The sequence below is a fragment of the Pteronotus mesoamericanus genome, unplaced genomic scaffold (assembly GCF_021234165.1).
Source record: "Pteronotus mesoamericanus isolate MK-2021 breed Mesoamerican mustached bat unplaced genomic scaffold, CSHL_Meso_final scaffold_31, whole genome shotgun sequence".
NCBI lineage: Eukaryota > Metazoa > Chordata > Mammalia > Chiroptera > Mormoopidae > Pteronotus > Pteronotus mesoamericanus.
Window position 1 is genome coordinate 27202990 of NW_026555312.1, and position 23048 is coordinate 27226037.

Below are 23048 nucleotides of genomic sequence, written 5' to 3' on the forward strand. Positions count from 1 at the left end.
GGAGGAATGCTGGAGGGAGGTGGGGGAGCAGGGCTGAGGGAGAGAAAGGAGAGAAAAATGAATGGGACAACTGTAATAGCATAATCAATAAAATATACTTAAAAAAAGAAATAATATTAGGTATAGCAGAGAAGAAGAAACCCCAGTGGTTATAAACACATAGAAAGATTCTCAACCCTATTAGTAATAGAAAAATGCAAATTTAGACCTCCCCCAATAAAATAGCAAAATACCATTTTACAACCATATTACTGGCTAGTCTGGCTCTGAGCCAGATTGTGCTTGGAGGAAGTCTGATAATTCCAAGTTTTTTTGAGGATCTAAGTTAAGGTATCTCTTATGTTTCTGGTAGAAGTGTAAATTTATTACTTGCAAAACAAGCTATCAATTATAATGGGGTATATTTGCATTATACAATACTCAGCAATTTCATATACCCTGGAAAGACACTGTTACTCATATGCCTTGCAATACATGTACAAGAATGTTCATAACAATACTGGAAATAGAACTAACCATTGATAAAAGAAAGGGAAAATGAAATGTGACATGTTTGTTCAATGAAATGTGATACAGCAATATCATGAATGAATCTCAAAAATACAATGTTCAGTGAAGAGTGAGTCACCAAAGATGAGCTACAGTATGAAATCACTTTCTGTAGCTCAAAAACAAATTTATAATAAAATATATAATAAAATACATTTAATGTATTTGATTTATATATCAAATATATTACCATACATTAATTTAACATTAATATAATTTTAATATTTTATATAATATTTTAAATTTATACGTTTTATAAATTTTTACAAAATAGAGAAAGTCCCCTGTGCTAGGAAAGCCAAGACCTTTTAAGAACCAAATTGGCTGATATTCAGTATGGAGATATTTTTCTTGCTAAAATGTAAATGCCTCTACTTAGGACAGCAAGAGATCCTTAAAATGAATTAACTCATAGAACCAGGCATTTGGAGCAAGTGGAATCTATGGGAATGTAAAATCTAGGGCAAAACTTTAGACTCTGACAGGAAACATTACCTAAATGTCAAGGGACAGAGAAATCCAGCCACAGCTGAGGCAGGCCAGATGTTCATATCAAGCACTGTGCTCAATAACAAAGGCTTGCCTGGAAGGCATACTGCCCATTTGAATCCCAGGTCTTGCATTTACTAACTCTGAGACCCCGAGCAAGTTCCCTAACTTCTCTGTGCTATAGTTTCTTTATCTGAAAAATAGGAATTATAACAACACTATGGGATAAAAGCAAGTAAGTTAGACATGATATACATTAACAACAGTGCCTGGCATATCACAAGCACTCAAAAGTATTCTATGTAATACCCTGTCAGGGTAGCTCAGTTGGTTAGAGCATCATCCCGATAGACCAAGGTTTCTGGTTTGTTGTTCAACAACAAATCAATGTCTCTCTCTCTTCCCCTTCCTCTCTCTCTCTAAAATCAAAAATTAAAAAATATTCTATGTATTTATATATTTACTTCTGTCCTTTTTTTCAAGAGGAAGCCAGTTTACACCAAAGCATAATTTCCACCAAAATTTAGTAGTAATTATGTTTCATAATTAAGTTCCTAAAATAGCCATTTGAATCAAACTGTTTGCTGACCCAAAACAATTCTTCTTTCTATCCAAAAATAAACTGATATATTTCTTTTTGAGCATATAATTTGTGATAGGCACTAGACTCTTAATGAAGACAACATTCATTCGTCATTAATTAGTGAGTTAATCCAGTAAACATTATCTGAAGTCTGTTGTGTGTTAGTCACAACAGAGTCAAACTTGAGTAAGATGCAGTCACTGCTCTTCAGTCAAAGACTTACAAGCAACCATGGCATTAGAGGCACTAAGTGTCATGTGAGAGGATGTGGGATGACAGAAGACGGTTGGTGAGCTCAAGGAAGTGGCAGTGGTGGGGAGGGGGCTTCCTAGAGGATACACTGCTGTGTTTAAGTCAGTGAGAACAGAAATCAGCAAGCAAATACAGGAGCAGGAACAAATACGTGTGCAGTGACATGGAGGCTGAGAACCGTGGTACTTTTAGAACTTCAGGCATTTTCAGATGGCTGAAGAAAAAGATGAGTGTGTGGGGGAGGGGAAGACAAAAGTAGTAGGAGATGGACCTAGAAAGACAGAAGGTCCTGGGTCACTCAAACTCTGTGAGCAAAGCTGAGAAGTTTGAACTGACTTATCCAGAAAGCCATGGGAGGCCTTGAAGGATCTTTAAGTAAGATATAATGACATTTACACTTTACAAAATTCCTATCAGAGCAGCGTAGAAAGTAGGTTGAAAGGAGGTAAAAATGGGGACTGGTTAGAAAGGTACTGCATTGATCTAAGCTGAGACTGATGAGAGTGTGGACTTGAAGCCTGGCAGGAGGAACAGAAAGAGAAGATGGATGGCAGACAGAGCAGAGGAAGAGTGCAAGAAGAACGCAGAGGGCTAGATGACTATGTAAACACTCGGCCATTAGTCAGACATGAAGTGCCACCTCCCAGCTATGGCATCATAGGTTTCTTTACTTCTTTGATTATCTAAAACAGAGGCTCGGTAATAATTATTTTACAGGGACACTGTAGGGGTAAAAACATTAGTTCATAGCAGGTATTCAATAAATAGTAATTAAAAATATTATTTTGTGGGAAAAAATAGCATATTCCTTTGGGAACCATTTACCAAAATAAGAAATTTAGCAGGTAGACCAGCTTTGTGAAGGAAGACTGAGTCCAATTTTAGACATCCTGAGTGAAAGGTGCATGTGGGTCAACCAGATAAGAAAGTTGAATAAAAAATTGACTACCTGGGATTTGGGAGTTCAGTGAAGCCAAGAAATGACTGAAGTTACATGGGTTATTAAGAGTGAGAAGAAGAGCAGAGTGCCAAGGACGGTGTTTGGAAGACCCCAATGTCACAGCGCCCAGTAGAAAAGAGTGGACTTGTGTTAATATCCCCTCCAAAAAAACCAAAAAAACAAGGATAGGAGAAGGAAATTTAGAGATTATGGTGGCAGCAGCTTCAAGACAGAAATCTTCAAAAAGGGGTGAGATCAATATTATACACATCATATGTGTATTTTTAAATGCTGCAGAATGACCAAGGAACCAGAGGGCAATAAGTGTCCAATGGGCATCGTAGCACAGAAGCACTGTTTTCTCTGGACTGTGTTGGACGCCATCTAAGCACAAGTTAAGGAGAGACTGGGCAGACATAACAACATGTGTGCCACTGGAGTTCCAGAAGAAGAAAAAAATATTGACTAAGAAAAATATATCTGATACAATAATGACTGCAAACTTCCCAAATTTGGTGCCCCAAAATATACAAAGCAAAAACTAAAAGGAGAAAAAGACAAAAACACAATTATACTTGGAGACTGCAACATTTCTCTCTCCGTTACCGATAGAATGAGTAGAGAAAAATCAGAAAAGATATAGAAGGCCTAAACAATACCATCAGCCAACTTCACCTAATTGACATTTATAGAACACTCCACCAAACAGCAGCATAATACATACTATTTTCAAATGTACATAGAACATTTACCAAGCTAGACCATATTCTGGGACATAAATAAAATTTAAAAGAATTGAAATCATGCAAAGCATGTTTTCTGAACATTAAGGAATTAAGTTAGAAACCAATAACAGAAAGGTATCTGGGAAACCTTTAATATGTATAAATTAAATAATATTTCTAAATATCCATGGGTCAAATAGGAAATCTGAAGGAATATTAGAAAATATTTTAAACTGAATGAAAACACAACATATCAAAATTGGTAGGATGCAGCCAAAGCAGTACTTAGAGGGAAACTTATTGCATTAACTTTTTATATGAAAAAGAAGCAAGTTCTATCTAAATCAATAATCTAAGCTTCTACTTTGAGATTAGCAAAAAAAGTAAATTAAAACTCAAAGCAATCACAAGGAAGAAAATAATAAAGAGCAGAAACAATAAAATTGAAACCAGGAAACAACAGAAAGAAATTAATAAAACCAAAATTTAGTTCTCTGAAAAAAATCAATGAAATTGATAATCCTCTAGTTAAGCTGGTCAGGATAAAAAGAGAGATGATACAAATGATCAGTTTCAGGGAACAAAGAAGGGGTATCACTGTAGCCCTTATAAACTTTTAAAGAATAAAAAGGAAAAACAAAAGAGTAATGAGGAAATACTACAAACTACCCTAAAAGAATCCACTGGCTTTGACAACAAGGAGGTCATACTTATCTCAGTGAGAACAGTTTCAGTATGGGCCACAATGGGGGATGGGCCAAAATGCACTGGAGAAGGAATGAGAAGAGAATGTGTAGAAGCAGAGAGTACAAGCAACTCTTTCAATAAGTTGTGGGAAAGGACAAAGAATGGTAAGGTAGTAACTATAGGTAAGAAATACAATCTTTTGGAGGAGGAACCATGCCCAAATTACAGGCCAAGAGTAAAGATCCAGGGAGAGAAGTCAATGATGGGGGAGATGGAGAGAGAACCAGAGGCACCTTGTCCTAGAGGTAGTGGGAGGGAAAGGACCAGTGACAAAGTGGAAGCTCTTACTTTGCATAAGACAGACACGCTCCTCAGAACTAGGTGGGGATGCAATAAGGACAGGCAGGAGTACCAACTAAGATTGGTAATTAAATCAGACTTAATATTTAAGAGTTTCATTGTTCTTTACCAAAGAGAAGGACTGTCAAGAACTAAGATTCTACAATAAAACATGGCCATTAAATAGCTTACCTAAGTCATGTGAATTGCAGAATAGGTGAAAAAGACTATACTTGTGATATTCTAGTGCACAGGCCTGCAAACTATTTCTATAAATGACCAGAGAGTAGATATTTTAGGCTTTGTAGGCCAAGAGGCAAAATCAAAGATATTATGTAAATAAAGGAGAGAAACTTCTAATTTACCTTGCCCTGGTTGTCTGGAGTAGGCCATCTGGGAACCAAGAGAAACATACTCAGGACAAAAAGCTACTGGCCTGAAGAGAAGGGCCCTGGTGAGCAAGGCCAGCATGTGGTGGTGTTAGGGTAGCCTAGGTCCATTTCACTTTGTGCTTCAGGGACCCCCAGATCCTGATGCACCCTTCTCTCCTAAGAGCCCAGCAGTCTCAATGTGGCCAGCCTGCTAGAGGCTAAGCAACTCCTAAATTGCCAATGTAAACTCCATGCCTAGGTGCCTGGTTTTAACTAAGAGTTGCCAACATGTAGGCGGCCACCGGTACAGGCTCTGTCAGCAACACTGGGAGTGGAGGAGGAAATGGGGATGAAGAAAGACACTCAATATTGATCTCCAAAACTCACTGCGCGAGCCTCCTAGGCCTTACAGAAACAGATGGTAAGCTGGCTGGATTTAGTCCATAGGCCCCTGCTCTTATATCTTTAAAAACCTTAAAAATAAGACTGAAGGACAACCATAAGAAATGTGAATAGTACAAAAATTCTTTATCAAGATATAAAGTTTCATATTTGAATACAATGTTCCCTTTTGCATTTGCATTATTTTAAATGAGGTTATGTAAATAACACTTCACATCAAACCCCTCCTTCCTTGAAGTTCACTATCAGTAGTAGAAAATGTAAATACTAATTTAGCCCTTTCCTGAGTCACATATAAATATTGCTTCTGGAAAGAGAAAGCTTTTAAACACAGACTGGTTCAATTGTATTACTTTTCCGAGAAATTTTTCTGTCTACCTTAGAACTGAGAACTAGAAGAGGATGAGATATAGCCTCTAAGTAAGTATCAAAATGAGAATCAAAGGGGAGCCCTGACCCGTGTGGCCTGGTTGGGCATAATCTCAGCAAAAGTGAAAGGTACTGGTTCAATTCCGGTCAGGGTCCGTGCCTGGGTTGCAGGTACAGTCCCTGGTCAGGTGATGCATGAGAAGCAACTGATTGATATTTCTCTCCCACATCAATGTTTCTCTCTCTTTCTTTCTTCCTCCCTTCCCCCTCAACCCCAACAAGTAAAGAAATAAAATCTTTTTAAAAAGAGAGAATTAAAAGGGAGAGGGAAGAGGAGGATGTTACTTGTCATGACATCTCCAGTTCATGGAACCTACCCTGATAAATCATTTCATCTTCCTCAGTCACATAGGCATTGGCTCCCCAAATCACCATCTTGTGGATGTAAGACGGGTATTTTGCAGCTGCAATGAGTGCAGTTATACCACCATCACTCCACCCCAGCAAAGAGAACTTCTTAAACTTCAGTGTCTGTGATAAATACAAAATGCACAGCACAGGTTATTGCTCCTCTCTGTTAAAAGAGCCCAATAATCAATAATTAACAGAATCAATATAGCTGTGGGGTTTGGAGTATCAATTGGCAATTAATGAAAAATCCCAGAGTACACCATTTGATGTCAAAACTGTTTTCTCTCAATTAGTTTGGTGTAAATATAATTGTCATAAAAACTTAAGTCCATAGTATTGTTTCAAATTTTGAAGGAATTACTTCGCATTGGATAAAATCTCAAGAAACTGGAAATAATGGAGATCGGCTGTCCTTGGACATGACAGAGGACACCTGAGCAATGACTTTGAGAACAGCTGTGTAGATTAGAAAGGGAAACTGGATGAAATGAAGTCATCACATCTGGTAAAGTGACTAATTGCAACATTGTGAAGAAGTGGCTGGAGGAAGTCTGGAAGAGAATGGTGTCATGGGGAGGTTATGTGAGTCCTGGGGGGTGAATCATCCAGGCTCTGAAAACAGGTTTCACAGGGAGAATGAAAAAAGATGACATCTGAGAGATGCTGTCTAGAGGTAAAGGTTAAATAATTGGGAAAATTAAGTTAAAGAATTGGGATAACTACTATGGATAAGAACTTGGCACTGTCTTGTAAAATGAAGCTGTGCATCTTCTATAGCCCCACAGGCCATCTCCTGAATATGTATGGAACTCTTGCATATGTGCACCAGGAGACAGGTCCAGGATGTCCAAAGCAGCATTGTTATAGTAGCAAAAAAAATGAGAACTAAAATGTCCATGGACAACAGAATGTTCACTGCACCGCTGTTTATAATCACAAAAAAAGAGCAACTTAAAACTTAAGTTATTGCCCTGGCAGGCTGGCTCTGTTGGTTGGAGCTTTGTCCCGTTCACCAAAAGGTTGTGCGTTTGGTCTCTGTGGTTGGGGCGTGCACAGGAGGCAACTAAAGGATGTTTCTCTCTCACATCAAGGTTTCTCTCCCTCTCTCTAAAATCAATAAATGTATCCTCTGATGAGGATAAAAAAATTAAGTTATTTATCTACCATTAAAAGAGAGATAAAATAAGACACAGAACTTCCATACAATGAAAAACTATGCACCTATTATAATACTGCTGTAAACTTATATTTATTGACATGGAAGTATCTCCTTGAAAAATTGTTCAATGAAATAGTAAGTTGGAAAAACATTAGGTACAGTATCGTGCCATCAATATAAAAATGTGTATTTACATATGTAATAAGACTGGCCAGAAAGGCAGAGCCTCAAATTCTTCATGGTGGTATATCTACACAGTTGGATTGTGGGACATTTCTACTTTCTTTTTTATATGAATTTGAACTTTTAAAATTTTCTATAGGAATCACATGGTATCACCCTTGTAGAAATCAAAAACAAAAACAAAATAAATGAAGACATGCCCAGCCATCCTCCTCCCTTCGGCTCTTCTCTAAGAGACCCACCTTCATCAAATCAACAGCATCTTTTGCATCCCTTTCAAAAAAATCCCCTGGGAAATCTCGATCTGGGGGTCTGGAATGTCCATATCCTCGGGGATCCCAGGCAACCACTGTGAAAAGCTTCTTATTTAGGTTTTTAATCTGAGGTCCAAAATCAGTCTCTCCACTTCCTAAAAACAGTGACTTCATTAATTCAGGTGAATGCTTTTATTGTTTCAAACACATTACTGTAAAAAAAAAAAAAAAGAATTACAATCTTAAAACAAAGCAAATAGTTTCTACTCAAAGTTAGATATCAGATTGTAATCAGCTCAGGAGTCTTGCAGCCATCCAATCCATTCACTTCGCAATCCTTTCCCTGGGGAGCTCAGACCTGTCTCTTATGGCCCCCTAGTGGCTACTTTAAGAAAGACAGATGCTTTGGTCCTGTATTATTAAAGTCCCCCATTTTTGGCCCCTCTTCAGCTTCATCTTCCTTTAAAAAACAAATCATGAAACTGCGCAGAAATAGTCTTACTGATACGATATGCTTCTGGATTATTTTTTGCTTTTCTTTTTTTAAGTGACTGTTACAAGTGAGAGAGATTCCAATATCTTTAGAGAAATTTATGAGATTTGATCCAAGTTATTCAAAGTAGAATTCTAAATCCATAGATTTTTTTTTTACTAAGCTACTGTGAACAGCCCAGAAGATTTTTTATTTTTTGCGGGGGGGGCGGGGGTGGTTATAACTAGAAACTAGAAAGTTAAACACAGAAATGAATGAGAAGGGCAGGGTGTAAAAGAAACAAATCAGTTTATTGCACTAAAAAATTATAGAGCAGCATATGTTAACAAGTCAGTGGTGGACTTGACTGGCAGTTCCCAGCCTGCCCAGCAGCCATGGTCACTGTGGGCACACACACATAGAGCTCTCCTGTGCGCTGTTCTCACACCCACTCGGCGTGGTATGAAGGCCAGTTCCTCGAAGGGCCCAGTCCAGGGGCAAATCAGTACTTTATTTTTAAGGTCTGCTTGGTTTCTGAGGATCCATAGCTCAGACCACAAAGAGATACTCAACGTCTTGCTTGATAAACTAGCTATTATTAGAAACTGTCTTTCAAGATGGTATAGTATCATTTGACAGAAACATTGTTCTGACAAGATATACCTTTCTCACCATCAGGTAAACCCTTCAGAAAACCCAAGCTAAAAACATAGATGGCTCTCAAGCTCATTCCTACTGCTCTTATGGTTCCTGAACTGGAGGGACTTGCCCATGGGACTGCCGCAGAGGGGCAGGAGGTGAGAAGGCAGGAAAAGGAAACAGTCTCACTCAAGATCTATTTCAGAAATAACAACAGTTGCTTCCTGGCACACAGGTATGCATTTGAAGACTAGTGCAAAGAATACTAAAACCTGAAAGAATTTATTTTAAGGAATAGTCAGCCCTATATGACACTTGAGAAGGAAACACATCAACACTGGTTACCTGTAGAGAGGGAACTGGGTGCTGGGGACATGGGATTTGGAGAGGCAGTGTCACTGTTTGACTTTTGGATTTTTGAATAAGGTTAATGTTTTACATAAATAAAAATTAAATTGTCAAGTTTTTTATACCTGGATCATGACTGCAATCTGGAACAATGGAAATCCAACCTGATCAATTATTCATTGCTTTTCAGATAACTTTGGCTCAACATCAGCCATTGTAAGATTAAATGTCCTCCTTTATTACACAGCTTAAAGAAAAACAGAACATACTAAATGCTGTCTAAACAATGATGCCTCAGTAGCCACAATGGCACCATAATCAGCTGAGGCTCAGTCAAGTGGAACCATCAAGTAAATGAAAAATTTTAAGAGAAAGAAACAAATCATAAGAAAATAAGTATCAATTGGGATTATTAAACTAAACAAAACAACCCAATGCTAAAACCTGTAAAACCAAATTTGAGATGTCCTGAGATCACTGGAAAATTTCTTCCTGAACATCTAAACTATTTATCTGTAAAATAAGATAGAGATTCAGCTGGCTTTACAATACTCCATTCATACCAATCTAATTTTGATGTCCAAATAGTCTTCCAGCTCAGTTCCCCTCTTAGCTCTTACTTTGATGGGACACACAGTCCACCACGAAGGGCCATCAATCCATCTTTCAGCACTGAGAGTCTCCCATCTGGGAAAAGCCTTAAATCCAGGGAAACTGGAATGGCTGTCACCCACTCATCTTTTGTCTTCATCTAACCCTTCTTCCCACACCCCTTTCCTTGACCCCTAGCATCCTCCCAAACTGTAGGCAACGGAACTATATACTGTACTTCCATGGGAAAAACCAGGTATTTAAAGGAACTAAATAATACATATAGCAGAAGGTTATCTTTCTAAATCACCTAATATTAATTGTAGCAAACATTACTGAAAGCATTTCCATAAAGCACTAAAATTAATAACCAGTATCTGGCAACTATATCGTGAAAGCATCATCGATTACACAGCATGCAAGAACATTCCATTAAAACCTTCCAGACCCAACATTCCAGGAAGCAGCAAGACTGCATGCTCGCCCTCTCCGGTCCGCTGATAATGCAGGTGGACACCATTCACAGCCACTTTGGCGGAGGTTACTGAGGTGCTAGAAAAGAAAAACCCCATCCCCAAAGAAAAATTATTTAGCAGCGCCAATGTAATATCACAACACTGACTTTTTATAGACGTGAATCAGCTCCAGTACCCTTTTCAGGCTTCTCAGACTATTTTGATTTGCACTTCAGTTTTCCAAACCTAAAAAAAGGACGTGAGTTTGTATCTTTCCTACTAGACTGCAGATCTGGACTGTGTCTTCATGTCTGAATAGCCAACAGCGCAGCCCAGGGCTTACCAGCGCAGCCGAGAGGTTTGCTCAAATCAATGGCCCCACAGGCCCACAGGCACATGCCCGGTGAGCTGGAAGCCGGTGCTTCGAAGTGTAGGCTTTGATGTGGGAGCGGCACACAAGAGAATGTCAGGGCCATCACCTGAGCCTTTGCAGGTCTAGAGGAGCTACCTGCACCTGCAGATGCCTTGGCAGCATTCCCAAGGATGAGACAGATCTCACGGGTCCACAGGGATGGCCTTGATCTCAAGGCTGTCTTTTAGGCATATGATTTCTCACATTCTCTAGCCAACTACCTAAGGGCTCTAGTTAGGAATGCTTGTCTGCTCTGATATGGCCAAACTGTTTTTTAAGTTGAAATATTGAATGTTAATTGTTGAACAGCTGGGTCCATAAGCTCTCATCTCAAGAGCCTTTCTCTTGCCACTGGCCGTCCTTGGCCCCAAACCTCCCATGATGCAGCATCTAACTGTACATGCATAGCACAGAGAGCACCTTGGGCCAGGGCTACCACCAGGCTCTCTTCTGGCTGCACATGTGCCGTGCCAGGTTTCTATTCTTTCCTCTTTTTTTTCGTATACCAGTTTTTACTTTTTGAGGTTTTTTCTCTTTTTTATTTTCTTTTTTGCTCAATCCCACCACCTCTTACTCCTCATGCTATAAAGATTTTTGAGGGGCCCGAGTCCTTGCTTGTAAAAGTAACTTCATACAATGAGGATGTTATATACAATAAGAAGGCTGCCCCACCCTCACACCCAACTTTGTCAGTGTCCAAGCCAGTGAATTGCCATGACTGGGTGTTGCTATCTTCAGCCCTCTAGGGACCCAGGAGTCAGTTCTGAGGCACTGGCTTAAACAGGCTTCCCTTCCTTCAGCTTTTCTCTCTTTTTATATGTTAAAAAATAAACAACCCTCTAATTTCCTTCTGCACTTTGTTGTATCTGTGCTTTGATTCCCCATTCCAAATTTCTTTTTTTAAATTATTATCCCTATTCCATAGTCTTTTGGTTGCCTAATAACATAGAAATAAAACCAGGTAATTAAGAATTGGGCATGATAGCAACTCAATGTCAGAGAAGGGTTATTAAGGCAGAAGGCTTTGGAGGTAGCTCTAGAGAGACAGAGAAATCACATCAGGGTTGGGTAGGAGTATCTGGAGAAGACTGAGACAGTAGCATTTAAGATGAACTTCCAAGAATATGGTGGGAGGATCATTCTAAAAGAGGAAATAGCGTGATCAAAGGCACAGAAGCAAGGGACCTCTGTGAGGACAAGGCAGTGTTCAGCTTGGCAGGAGTGTGGGGGAAAAAAGAGGGAGCAAATTCGGAGGGTGAACCATGGAGGCGTTTGCAGCTAGGGGGAAAGAAAGTCTTTAGAGCATTGCCATCAGCACCCTGTAGGTGACTACACCACAGGCACCTGCCATTCTCATGGAGGCTGCCAAAACCTCTCATCAACTGTCAGTTTGGGGAAGCAGGACAGAGGACTGTTTATAAACAAAAGCAAATCAATTTCAAATATAAGAAAAAAAGTTTCATTTTAAGAAACAATATTTATCGAATGACCTATTTTCACATAAATACAATTGAAGTGGGCATAGCATTTTTCCTGCAGCTTATCAAGGGGCCACTTAGGTGGCAGGCAGGCCTCAGATACACGTGTGGTGGAAGAGCGTCAGCTGCAGACACCAGCCCTTGAAGGGCCCTGACATGTGCTTATTACTTGAACCACATTCAAGATACCAAATTTTCCAAACTCTCAGGTAGGAAAAAAAATAGAAAACTTCAGAAAATTTAAAGCACAAAAATAAATGCCTTTCCTTAGGCTGTCCATTTGTCTCTTCCACTACTTTCTCCTTCCTCATAATCACTCCTCTAACCCAGGTGTTCTTAAGCAGATATGTTCATTAGAATTACCTGTGAACAGTGAAAAATATACCTACCTAGGACAATCCTGGAAGACCATCATTCAGTAACTGGGGTAAAACCCTGGCATGTACTCAGATTATTACATATTAAAAGTACTGGTAAAATCAAGTATTGGCAACTGTGAAAGGAACTGGGTATTCATAGACTCTTTTTCTTCATCTCCTTAAAGCAGTCCCTTTAGTATATTTTGCAATGCTGGTTTGGTGGAGGTGTATTCTTTTAGCCTTCTTTTGTCTGGAAAACTCCTTATTTTGCCTTTCATTTTAATTGAGAGCCTTGCTGGGTAGAGCAGTCTTGGTTGCAGGCCTTTGCTTTTCATGACTTGGAAGATTTCTTGCCATTTCCTTTGGGCTTGTAGTGTTTCTATTGAGAAGTCAGCCGCTAGCCATACCGGGGCTCCCTTATATGTTACTACCTGTTTCTCCCTTGCTGCCTTTAAAATTCATGTTTGTCTTTGTCTTTGTGTTTGATATTTGCCATTTTAATAATGATGTGTCTTGGAGTGGGCTTCATTGGGTTCCTCTTGAATGGGACCCTCTGTGCTTCCTAGACTTGTGTGACTTTTTCTCTCCTCCGGTTAGGGAAGTTTTCCATCATTACTTTTTCAAACAGGTTCTCTATCCCGTTCTCCTCTTCTCTTTCTGGTATCCCTGTTACACAGATATTATTACATTTCAGGTTGTCCTGCACGTCTTTAAATGCCTCTTCATTCTTTTGGAGTCTTCTTTTCATTTTCTTGCTTTTTCTGGGAGCTTTTTTTTTACCTTGTCCTCCAGCTTACTGATTCGATCCTCTGCCTTATTTAGCCTGCTTTTGACTCCTTCTACTGTGTTCTTCAATTCAGAAATGATATTCCTCATTTCCTCTTCTCTCTTATTGATAGTTTCTATGTCCTTTTTCATGCTCATATAGTTTGCAGCAAGTTCCTGGTAGTTTCCCTATAGTTTTTGGTAATTCTCTCTGAGCTCACTGAGCTCATTGAGCTTCCTTAGAACCGTTGTTTCGAACTCAATATCTGATAGTTTACTTGTCTCTATTTCTTAGTTCTCTTTCCGGGGATTCCTTCTTTCCCTTTAACTGGGTGGTGTTTCTTTGTCTTCCCATTATTTGTGAGACTCTTCTTTTTTGCTTCTGCTTCCTAAATTGATCTGTCTTAATTTCCTGACTTTGTGGTGTGAACTTCTACGGTGAGACTGCTTTTTTTTTCTTTCTGGATCTGCCTCTGATGTCAGATGTTGACCCTGTCTGACCTTAGGCGTCTGTTCGAGACTTCCAGGAATCTACTATCTGTGGTTGTTTCCTTCAGCTGTTAATCTAGCCATTCTGCAATCCACAGGCCAGTTTAGAGACACCACCGGGTGGGGCATAGTCCTTTCTGGGGTTGGGGTTATTGGGTTCTCTCATGCTGTTGCCGCTCAGAGGAGTGGTCTGACTGAGCCAGATGGCTACCTCCGTATGGGGGAGAACTCAGCACTGGGATCCTGCTGGCTACTCTCGTCATTCTCTCCCCTAAGCCTCTATCCCCAGTCTCACCTCAGGTGTCTCCAGACCACTCTGTGCTCCTCTTAGCTGGGGATCTACTATCTGTGGCTGCCACTCTGTACTCAGCTGTCAGGCTTTAGCACTACTGGGCTAGGGCAGAGTCCTTCCTGGGGGCAGGGCTATTGTTTCCTCTCACTCTGTTGCCACTCAGGGGGAGTGGTCTCTGCCTGGGCATGATGGCTGCTGCCATATGGGGGAGAAGTCAGCACCGGGATCCTGCTGGCTACTCTCTCCATTCTCTCCCCAAAGCCTCCGTCCCCAGTCTCACCTCAGGCTTCTCCAGCCGACCCTGCCCCCGCCTCTGCCAAAGCCCAGGGTAAGTGGCTGCAAATAAAAATTTTGTGTTGGCCCTTTAAAAGGCTCTTTGCATCTCTAGCCGTCTGTCTCTGGCAGAGAGCAACCCTGCCATTTTTTGCAGCTGGTTGTTATCTGTGTACTTTTTGCACTCTGGTGCTGTAGGCTGGAGATCCCTGCTTATGATTTTGACCCCATTCTTCTCAGGGGGAACCAACTGGCTGTTTTAGTATCCTTCTGGTGCTCCCGCCTGTGGGCACCCCCCTCCCCCGCCTTTTAGAGTCTCTATTTTACTCCTTACCAGTCAGGTTGTGCTAATGCTGATTCTTCTGTCTGTCTAAGGTTATAAGGCTCCTCTCTCACTATTGTTCAGTTGTTTGTTCCAGGTGATTTCTCCACAATTTAGTTGTAATTCCAGGTTGGTCCTGGGAGGAAGTCAGTGTGACTTCCACTCACTCTTTTGCCATCTTGAGTCCATTTTTTTTTTTTTAATCCCCAAGAGATTCTAATAGGTAACCCAGTTTAAGAACTACTGGACTGAGTTCATTTCTTGGAGGAAAAAAATTCCTGTCTCCCTTTTAAAAACAGCCAGTGGAAAGGCATGCTCAGCTAAAAGAGCCTTCGTCTTACCTCATTTTTGTCCTTGACTCTTGTTGCTGGTTTTTTTTGTGGGAGGCTGTACAATTTTGAGAAACGGAAGAAGGTCAGGAGCAAAATAATGTCGATCAGTTCCTGACTGAGTGGGCTGAGCTACACCCCTCAAACAAGAAGAATTTTCTGTGGGTGGAGGTAAGAATGTGTAAATAATTAAGTAAGTTTAATTATTAAACTAAATAATGGTCTCTTTGCTAAGAGCTGTATCATATCATTCACTTTGCCATGTGATACACATTCTACTTACCAGGTTGTACCACTGAGGAACCTGAGGATTAGAAGGTTTGGGCAATTTGCCCCGGTCACACTGCTAGTAAATTGCAAAATCAAGATGAACATCTGAATGACACCACAGCCTTTGGCATTTTTTACACTTTGTTTAGAAATAAAAGTGGGGGCTATTAATAGTATACAGCTTCAGTTTGAAAGTTCTATATATTTTCTATATTTTATAGGTGTAGCTATTTCTTTTATATATTTTTTTTCCTAAGTAACCATTGGTTACAATAAAGCTACCACAGGACATGGATTTACATCACATTTTTTAGGTGAATATATGCAATACAGTGATAGCAAATTAATTTATTTAATATTTTTTTCCATTCCATATCATCAGGAGGATTGATTTCAACTTTCCTTGTACCTATACCAAACCAGATGGCACTCAAAACTGCACCACCAGACCCTATTAATGATTTTTCATGACATCTTTCATTTCAGCAGAACCATCTGAATAGATCTGCTGAAATAATCTGTTTGAAGTTGCATCTCCCTCCAACTTCTCATTCTTTTGTTCTTCTTTGACCTCTCCAACCAATTTATCCAAATTTCTTGTATGAGATGATGATGGATATGAGTTCTTTACAACTGCTATGAACTGTTTTGGCTTAGGCATGTCTCCCTGCCCCCCTAGCTTTCCCCATCTCACAGCCTCTGGCTTTTCATTTTAATTTCCATCTTTGTTGAAAGTATTTTAAATGTACTCTGTGTGGTATTATAGAATAAAAAAGTGTCAATTTCAAATTGTAATCCTCTCCAGTAGGAAATTTCACTAAAGTAGACAACTCTTTTTCTGAAAGTTCCACATTTACAATACATCATTCTTCTGAACATTCCTGATTGTAAATGTGATGATTACTTCAGATTCTGTTTGATACCAGTCATACTTGGTTTTTGACTGATGAGCCTCTGGGATACAGGCACCCTGGATTGTGACTCATTCTTAGCTTCTTGACATGTTTTAATCCAGACAATAAAATTAGCATCCACACTATTTAATTTGTGTCCTTCTGTAAAAGTTTCTAGACCAGCAGCATAGTTGTTTTGTTTTGTTTTTTATGGTATTCACATATCCCTCTTTCCAGCATAGCAGTGGGATTATTTGGATTAAGTTCAAGAGATTTCTCAATAGTATCACAATAATTCCCAAGATGGATATGACAAAAAGCTCTTTGACAATAATATTGTGTCATCTGGGTCCTGTTCCAAAGCCTTAGTTAGCTCTTCTAATGCCGCCTGGAGGTCCTCTTTAATCAGAGCATCTGAGAAGCCCTGAAAAAACCTCTGGGCTCTTGCAGGTCCTGCTGCTGCTACCACCATTCCTACTCTTGCTCTTGCTGTTGCTGGAGCTGCTACTACCAAGATATCCTCCATGGATTGTGATAACATACTTTTACGTCTTTTATATAGTGTATTACTATTCAGATATTCATATTTGTATCATTCCTAATTTTACCTATTAATTACTTAATTCTCATGTCCCTGGCCTTTTATATTCACTGTCTCAAATCCTCAGAACAATTCTGCAAGGCATGCAGCTCAGAGAGGTTAAGTATTGGGTTGGCCAAAAAGTCCATTTATTTTTTTCCATAAAATAAAGGACAGACTTTTCATTTTCACCAATAACTTTACTGATTTGGATATTTTGAGTATGTCAGCTAGCTCCCATGTGGTATAATGTTGATGGTTTTCAATTAATGTCTCAATTTGACCACTACTAACTTCAACTGGTCTACCTTACCACGGAGCACTGTTCAGTGAGAAATCTCCAGCACGAAACTTCACAAACCACTTTTGACTGTTCAATCAGTCACAGCACCTTCTTCATACACTGCATAAATTTTTTTTGCACTTTTACCTTTCTTGAAATAATAAAGCATAATATGCCAAAAATGTTGCCTAGTTTCTTCCATTTTCAACAATAAATGGTTACACAAAAATTCACTGATTTTGATAAGTTTTTTTGAATGCATGTTGATATGACAGCTGCCACAATACAATCTAACAAAATTGTTTCAAATGAAGTTAAAGACAACTAAGTGCTACAAGAGCTATCTTATGGAAGAAAGCCAGATAAACTTTTTTTGCCAACCCAATAACTTGCTTATGTTAATGCAGCCAGAAGTGGTAATGCAGTCATTTGAATGCCAGAGGCCCTATCTGTAACCTCGCAGCTGAAGAGGGCTCCAGCAGTGGGGCCACACTCACTCTTATGACTGCCAGGCCAATGGCGGTGGCAGGCGCCATGGGAGGGAGAGTCTCTGGATTTCTGGCAAAACATCCTGAGTGTGAACTTGCAAAACATTTTCCTCCAGGCAGGTTTTTGGGTTCTGTAAAGTATTAATATTGCAACTGTATGTAACATACAATTCTAGGTAAAAAAGGCTTTTTTTAATCTGACCCTGGGACAAACCACTTTATAGATTATAAAATAAGAAAGGAGCCAGCATTCAAAAAAACAGACTTAAGACAAATTTTTGGAACACCACTCAATCGCAGGTTGGGCACTGGCTGTTTCAGGAGTGCTTTTACCTACTTATACCAGGCTGCCGCCTTGTTACAGGATTAACCAATACCATTGCTTGTTTTCCGTGATTACATGTCATATTAATTTGTAACCACATTTATAAAATGGCAGTTCAAATTCCAGAGAAACTTGTTTTTCAGACATGGTTTCAGAAGAATGATTTGCAGTGCTAATGGATTGGCCTTCCTATCTGCAACCTTTAAATAACCTATCATAACTTTGATATTGGTAAACTCACAGTAACTTTATTTCAATCCCTTTCTGCAAACAGTAAATAGGATTAATCGCCATTTTTCAGTGTTAATTTAAATTGCCGAAGACATTGACATATTTTCCCATCTGTATCAAAACAGTTCTAAAAACCTTCTAAAATATCTAAAATAATAAAAAGAACCTAAATCAATTATGAAGCTCCTAGTCAATCACAACAGGAAAAATGTAAAACCAGTCAGATTTTTCCTCCTTTCTCCTTCCAAAAAGGTTTTCAAATGAGAAGTTTCCACATTACATAAAGTGAAGTTCTAAATGCCAGGTACCTATCTAGGACTTGAATTTTCTTCCTAGTCACGAATGGAACTTGCCCATATACACTCTGTGTGTGTGTGTGTGTGTGTGTGACAGAGAGAGAGAGAGAGAGAGAGGGAGGGAGGGAGGGAGGGAGGGAGGGAGGGAGGGAGAGAATGTAGGTAGGTATGGAGGAATAAAGTAAAGTAAGCTTCTTGTTTACCCACATTTTCTGCCTAGTATCTCTTGGGACCCAGGTCACCCATTTTTATGACAGCAAGTCAGAGATTGAGTTTTGATTTGTTTTTTGGGTATTGGTTTATCTCAAAATGTGTGTATGTGGGGGCAGGGATGTTAAAAAAGAGAGAGGTATATATCCTTGGGCATCTCGACAGGCCAACATCAGAACCTCTGGGAGTCAGGCCCAGGAATTTGCATTTTCTCAGTTCCTAAGGAGATTCTCCTGCATGAGGTCAGCAAAGAGAAGACTCAGGGACTTGGGCCCGTGATTCTGAAAGCTAACAGGTCACAGACATTCTCAGATTGGTTTTTGGCAAACGAAACATGAGAGATTATTGCCTCTTAAAAGACTGGACAGAGTAAGAGACGAAGGAAGGGGTTTGAGGTTGTAACCTCTGTCAAGAGCCTGTCTGTGACTAAACAAGTTATATTTCCTCCCTGGCTCCCTTTGTTACTGGAAAGGGGACCTGGCCCCGAGTGGGTCTGCCTCGGTCCTGCCTGCAGCCCATGGCTTCTTGACTTTGTGCAGTAAAGGTTTCACAAGTCCAGGTGATTCTGACAGTGTATTTATGGAAGCTGGGGACACTGACACAAGGAAGGGTTTAGGATAGAAGTAACAGGACAGCCTAGGCTGGGTGGCTTTGGCTTTCTAGAAAGTCAGGGACAAAGGGGGCTTTGGACACAGGTTCAGGGGGTTAGCCCTGGAGGAGCTGCTGCTGACCATTGCTCCCAGGTTGCAAGTCTCACTGGGGTCCCTTAGGGTTTAGAAGATGCCTGTGCCTGTTGGGGAAGAGGAGGAGGAAAGGGAAGGTGCAGATGTACTCCAGGGAGGAAGAGCATGTTGGGACCTTCATTTTAAAGGATTTTTAAAGACTGGGAGTTTAGAGGGGGTCTTAAGGAAGGATCTCAATAGAATATCCATCAGTTTTATGCTGATGTGCCAAAATGAGATTTATTCCCTCAACTTCATCTGTCTTTGAGTGTGGTTGGCACAAATGGCACTAACTGGATTTCTGCTATTATTTCCCGGACTAGGGTGATTTAAGCTATTTACCCTCTGGTTGGGGAGAAGTGTAAATCATTTATGCTTAAGTGTTCTTGGTTACAGAAGATAGGATTTTGTGATCTACTTTGGTATAAAATGCTTGGCTGTTTGGGTAAGCGTCACAGTTTCCCTGTTCTATTTGTCCTGGCTTACTACCTGTCTCATCTTTGGTCTGCATAACGAAGGGGTTGGGCTCTACCACTGCATCCTTCAAGGTTCCAGAATCCCAGAACGGAAGGCCCTGCACTGCTCCAGTGCTAAGGCCAAGTCAGCAGAGGGGAAGTCAGCTGCACCACACCCCCTGCGCCCGATCCCCCAGCCAGCTCGTGCCTTTCCCACAGAGTCCTCTCCACCCCCAACCCCCGCCCCCAGCGCGGGAACCGGGTCACGGGAGCTCCCGCAGGGGCGTAGGCGCCATTACCCGAAGGAGGCTTTCCAGTAGGTCAGGGGAACGTAGATATCGGACTTCAGAGCTGAGAGATGGAGCCGCAGACGGAGGGCACCCCAGCTGCCCAGCGCCATCGCCATCGCTGTGGCCTCAGGTGGCACCAACGCTGGGGAGCGCTTATGTGGAGCCCTACGGTCCTCGGGCACCCACAGCCTACCCCGCTGGCCAGGAAACGCGCATGCGCTAGGGCCGGCCGGGCAGCGCCGCGCCCCGCCCCGGCCGCCGGTGGCAGGCTTGCGTCTGGCTTTGCTTTCGCCAGCCGCCCTACTCCGCCCCCCGCCCCCCGCCCCCTCGTCTCCTCGCTCGCTGGGTTCTCGCAGGTCCCTGACAAGTAGGGGCTTGCGGTCCCTCGGGTACCTAGGACACAGATCCTATTCTCTTGGGTGCTAGCTCTAGCTGCAGAGGGCCCATCCCCATTGGGTCTGCCCGCCCCTGCGCTTTGCGGAGTAACCCGACCGGCAGTGAGGCGGGAAAACCCCACCACTTCAACCCTCACCCAGTGTGCTAGTAAGTGGAGGAGGGGTCTCTGAGCCTGGCTGTGAAGGTGGGGTGAAGTGTATTTGCTTCTTGATACGAGAATTAAAACATTTTTGTTCCTCATACTATCAGGAGCGTTAAGTTAGTTGGATATATTATTTCCTCTAAGTCAGCCAGGCAGCTGCTCAGCTCTCTACCGGCCGAACGGCCCAGCACTAAGGCATAGACAGGAGTCACGCACAGTAACTATGCTATTCACTCAGCTTTTATTGAGTGCAGGTTTACTCAAAGTAAAACATCAACATTAATATCCCACTCACACCAACAATCTTAAGAGAAATGTAACAAATACACAAGCAATCAATGGGGGATAATGAGCCCGAGCCCCAGAGTCTCAGTCTGCAGGTCCGGGAGACAGCACAGTGGGCAAGGGAGTTGTCAGCGTCTTGCAAGGAACGATCTCCAGAGCCAGGTGGGCAGCAGGACAGACGTTCCCAGTCCTGCAGGGCAGAGCCTCTGGCAGCTGATGCCAAGGGAGATCAGCGTGGCGCGGAGCAACACCCTGGTGTGTGGAACTTGGCTGTCCCTGCATTGGTCTGGAATCTGCCTCAGTTATACCTTGAACGTGATGTACTCCATCCTTCTGGGTCTTCTTTACAAACGTCTTGGCACCCCTGATGCCAATTGTGGAATTTCCCCAGGAGCACATCTATGGGTGGTCCCACTCTGTAGACATGACTATTCTGATCACATGTGCAGATATCTTATGTGTGTCTCTTTGCCAGACATGTCTGCTCTGACTTACATAGTTTCCCTCTTGAACCAAAGTGTCATGGCTGACTGACAGCCATTTTGATTGACATAAGTGACTACATTTTGCTCTATGTACTTTATGCTATTTTGATCAGCCTAATGCCATTTTATTGGTCCTGCTCTCCACACATACCACCTCACATTCATTAGAATGGCTATTAAAAAACAAACAACAAACCAGCCCTGGCTGGTGTGGCTCAGTTGGTTGGAACATTCCCCCCATAAACCGAAAGGTGTCAGTCTGGGCACATGCCTAGGTGTGTATACCAGTGGGGGTACCAATGAGAGGCAACCAATGGATAAAGAGACAACTGATAGATGTTTCTGCCCCTCTCTCTCTCCCTCTCTTACTCTCTCACTAAAATCAGTAAGCATGACCTTGGGTGAAGATTAAAAAAAAACAAAACAAACCCAGAAATTAATGTGTTAGGGAGGATATGGAGAAATTGGAACCCTGAACCATGTGTGTTGTTGGGAATGTAAAGTGGTACAGTGGCTATGGAAAATAGTATGTCCATTCATCAAAAAATTCAACATGGAACTACTGGACAATTCCACTTCTGGGCATATAACTCAAAGAATGGAAATCAGGGTCTCAAACTAGTATTAATACACCCAGTTCATAGCACATTATTTACAATAGCCAAAAAATGGAAGTAACCCAACTGTCTCTCAATGAATGAAGGTATAAATAAAATGTGTATACATATAATAGAATATTGTTTTGCCTTAAAAAGGAAATTCTGAAACTTGGGGACATGGTGCTCAGTGGATAAGCCAATCACAAAAGGACAATTACTGGATGATTCCACTACATAAGGTACCCAGAGGTGACAAACTCATAAAGATAGAAAGTAGAATGGTGGTTGTCAGGGACTGAGGGGAGAGAGGTAGTTTGTGTTTGATAGGGACAGATTCGGATGGTGGTGATGGTAGCACCGTGTGAACATACTTAATGCCACTGAGCTGTACACTTGAAAATGGTTAAGATGGTAAATTTACGCATGTGTATTTTGCTATGCTAAAATATTTTTTCAAGACCATATAATTCAAGCTTTAAAAAGGTTATAAACACCTGGACTTGAAGATTCAGTGGAGAAAGACAATACCCCTTTAATTCTGACTACCATTACACCTTCCCTTAACTGGCAATAATTTGCAGAGTGTTGGCTTGAATTAGTCAAGATGACAACAGCTTCCTTGCTTATTACATTATTTTTCCTCCAGGAGACCCACAGTGTTTTTAAATGTTACAGCCATGAAAGTTTCATTACGTGCAGTATCCTTACTGACCCACTGGAATTTCTTGAGTAATAAAGGCAGGTTTGGCTTAAGTATGGAATATACAGAAATATTTATGTTCTACATTCAACATAAATCCGTCATATCAAATTTCCTGCATAGAAAAAATATATATATATTTCAGCTGACTACTGTCATTTGAATTTCACAAATCTTTGGTGGGCCAACATTTTTTTATTTTTTCCTGAGATGTTGATTGGAATTTCTTTTCACAGATGACAAGGGTTAAAAATAATTGTCCACAATTTTAACACATCCTACTGGTAAGCAAAATGGTAGCACTATGAGATACCACAATTTGAAGTACACATTTTAGAACTAGTCTTTTATGTAAAATGCAAGTGTGCAGTTTAAAAAAGTAGCTACTATTTTTGCACCAGGCACCTTATGATGCATTATTTTATTTTATTTCTTACACCAACCATATGTACTTTGCCTTT

The 23048-nt window shown here is 40.9% G+C and overlaps 1 protein-coding gene and 1 pseudogene across 5 annotated transcripts in view; both read right to left on the reverse strand.

The window, feature by feature from the left end:
- The window catches only part of BPHL (biphenyl hydrolase like), a 33018-nt gene extending 12828 nt beyond the window's left edge, over positions 1-20190 (reverse strand). The window contains exons 1-5 of one of the 5 annotated variants that reach the window (XM_054591968.1): positions 19990-20120; positions 14950-15096; positions 10212-10315; positions 7702-7868; positions 6084-6237 (exon numbers count right to left, since the gene is read on the reverse strand). In XM_054591968.1, the coding sequence (XP_054447943.1) occupies positions 6084-6237; positions 7702-7868; positions 10212-10315; positions 14950-14954 (430 nt within the window). In that variant the 5' untranslated portion in view covers positions 14955-15096; positions 19990-20120. Of the gene's footprint in view, positions 1-6083; positions 6238-7701; positions 7869-10202; positions 10316-14949; positions 15097-17460; positions 17583-19989 lie in introns of all 5 variants that reach the window. The other 4 variants (XM_054591967.1, XM_054591966.1, XM_054591965.1 and 1 more) reach the window with 4 other exon arrangements.
- On the reverse strand, positions 15504-17021 carry LOC129085745 (protein SGT1 homolog; annotated as a pseudogene).
- Positions 20191-23048: the final 2858 nt, after the last annotated feature.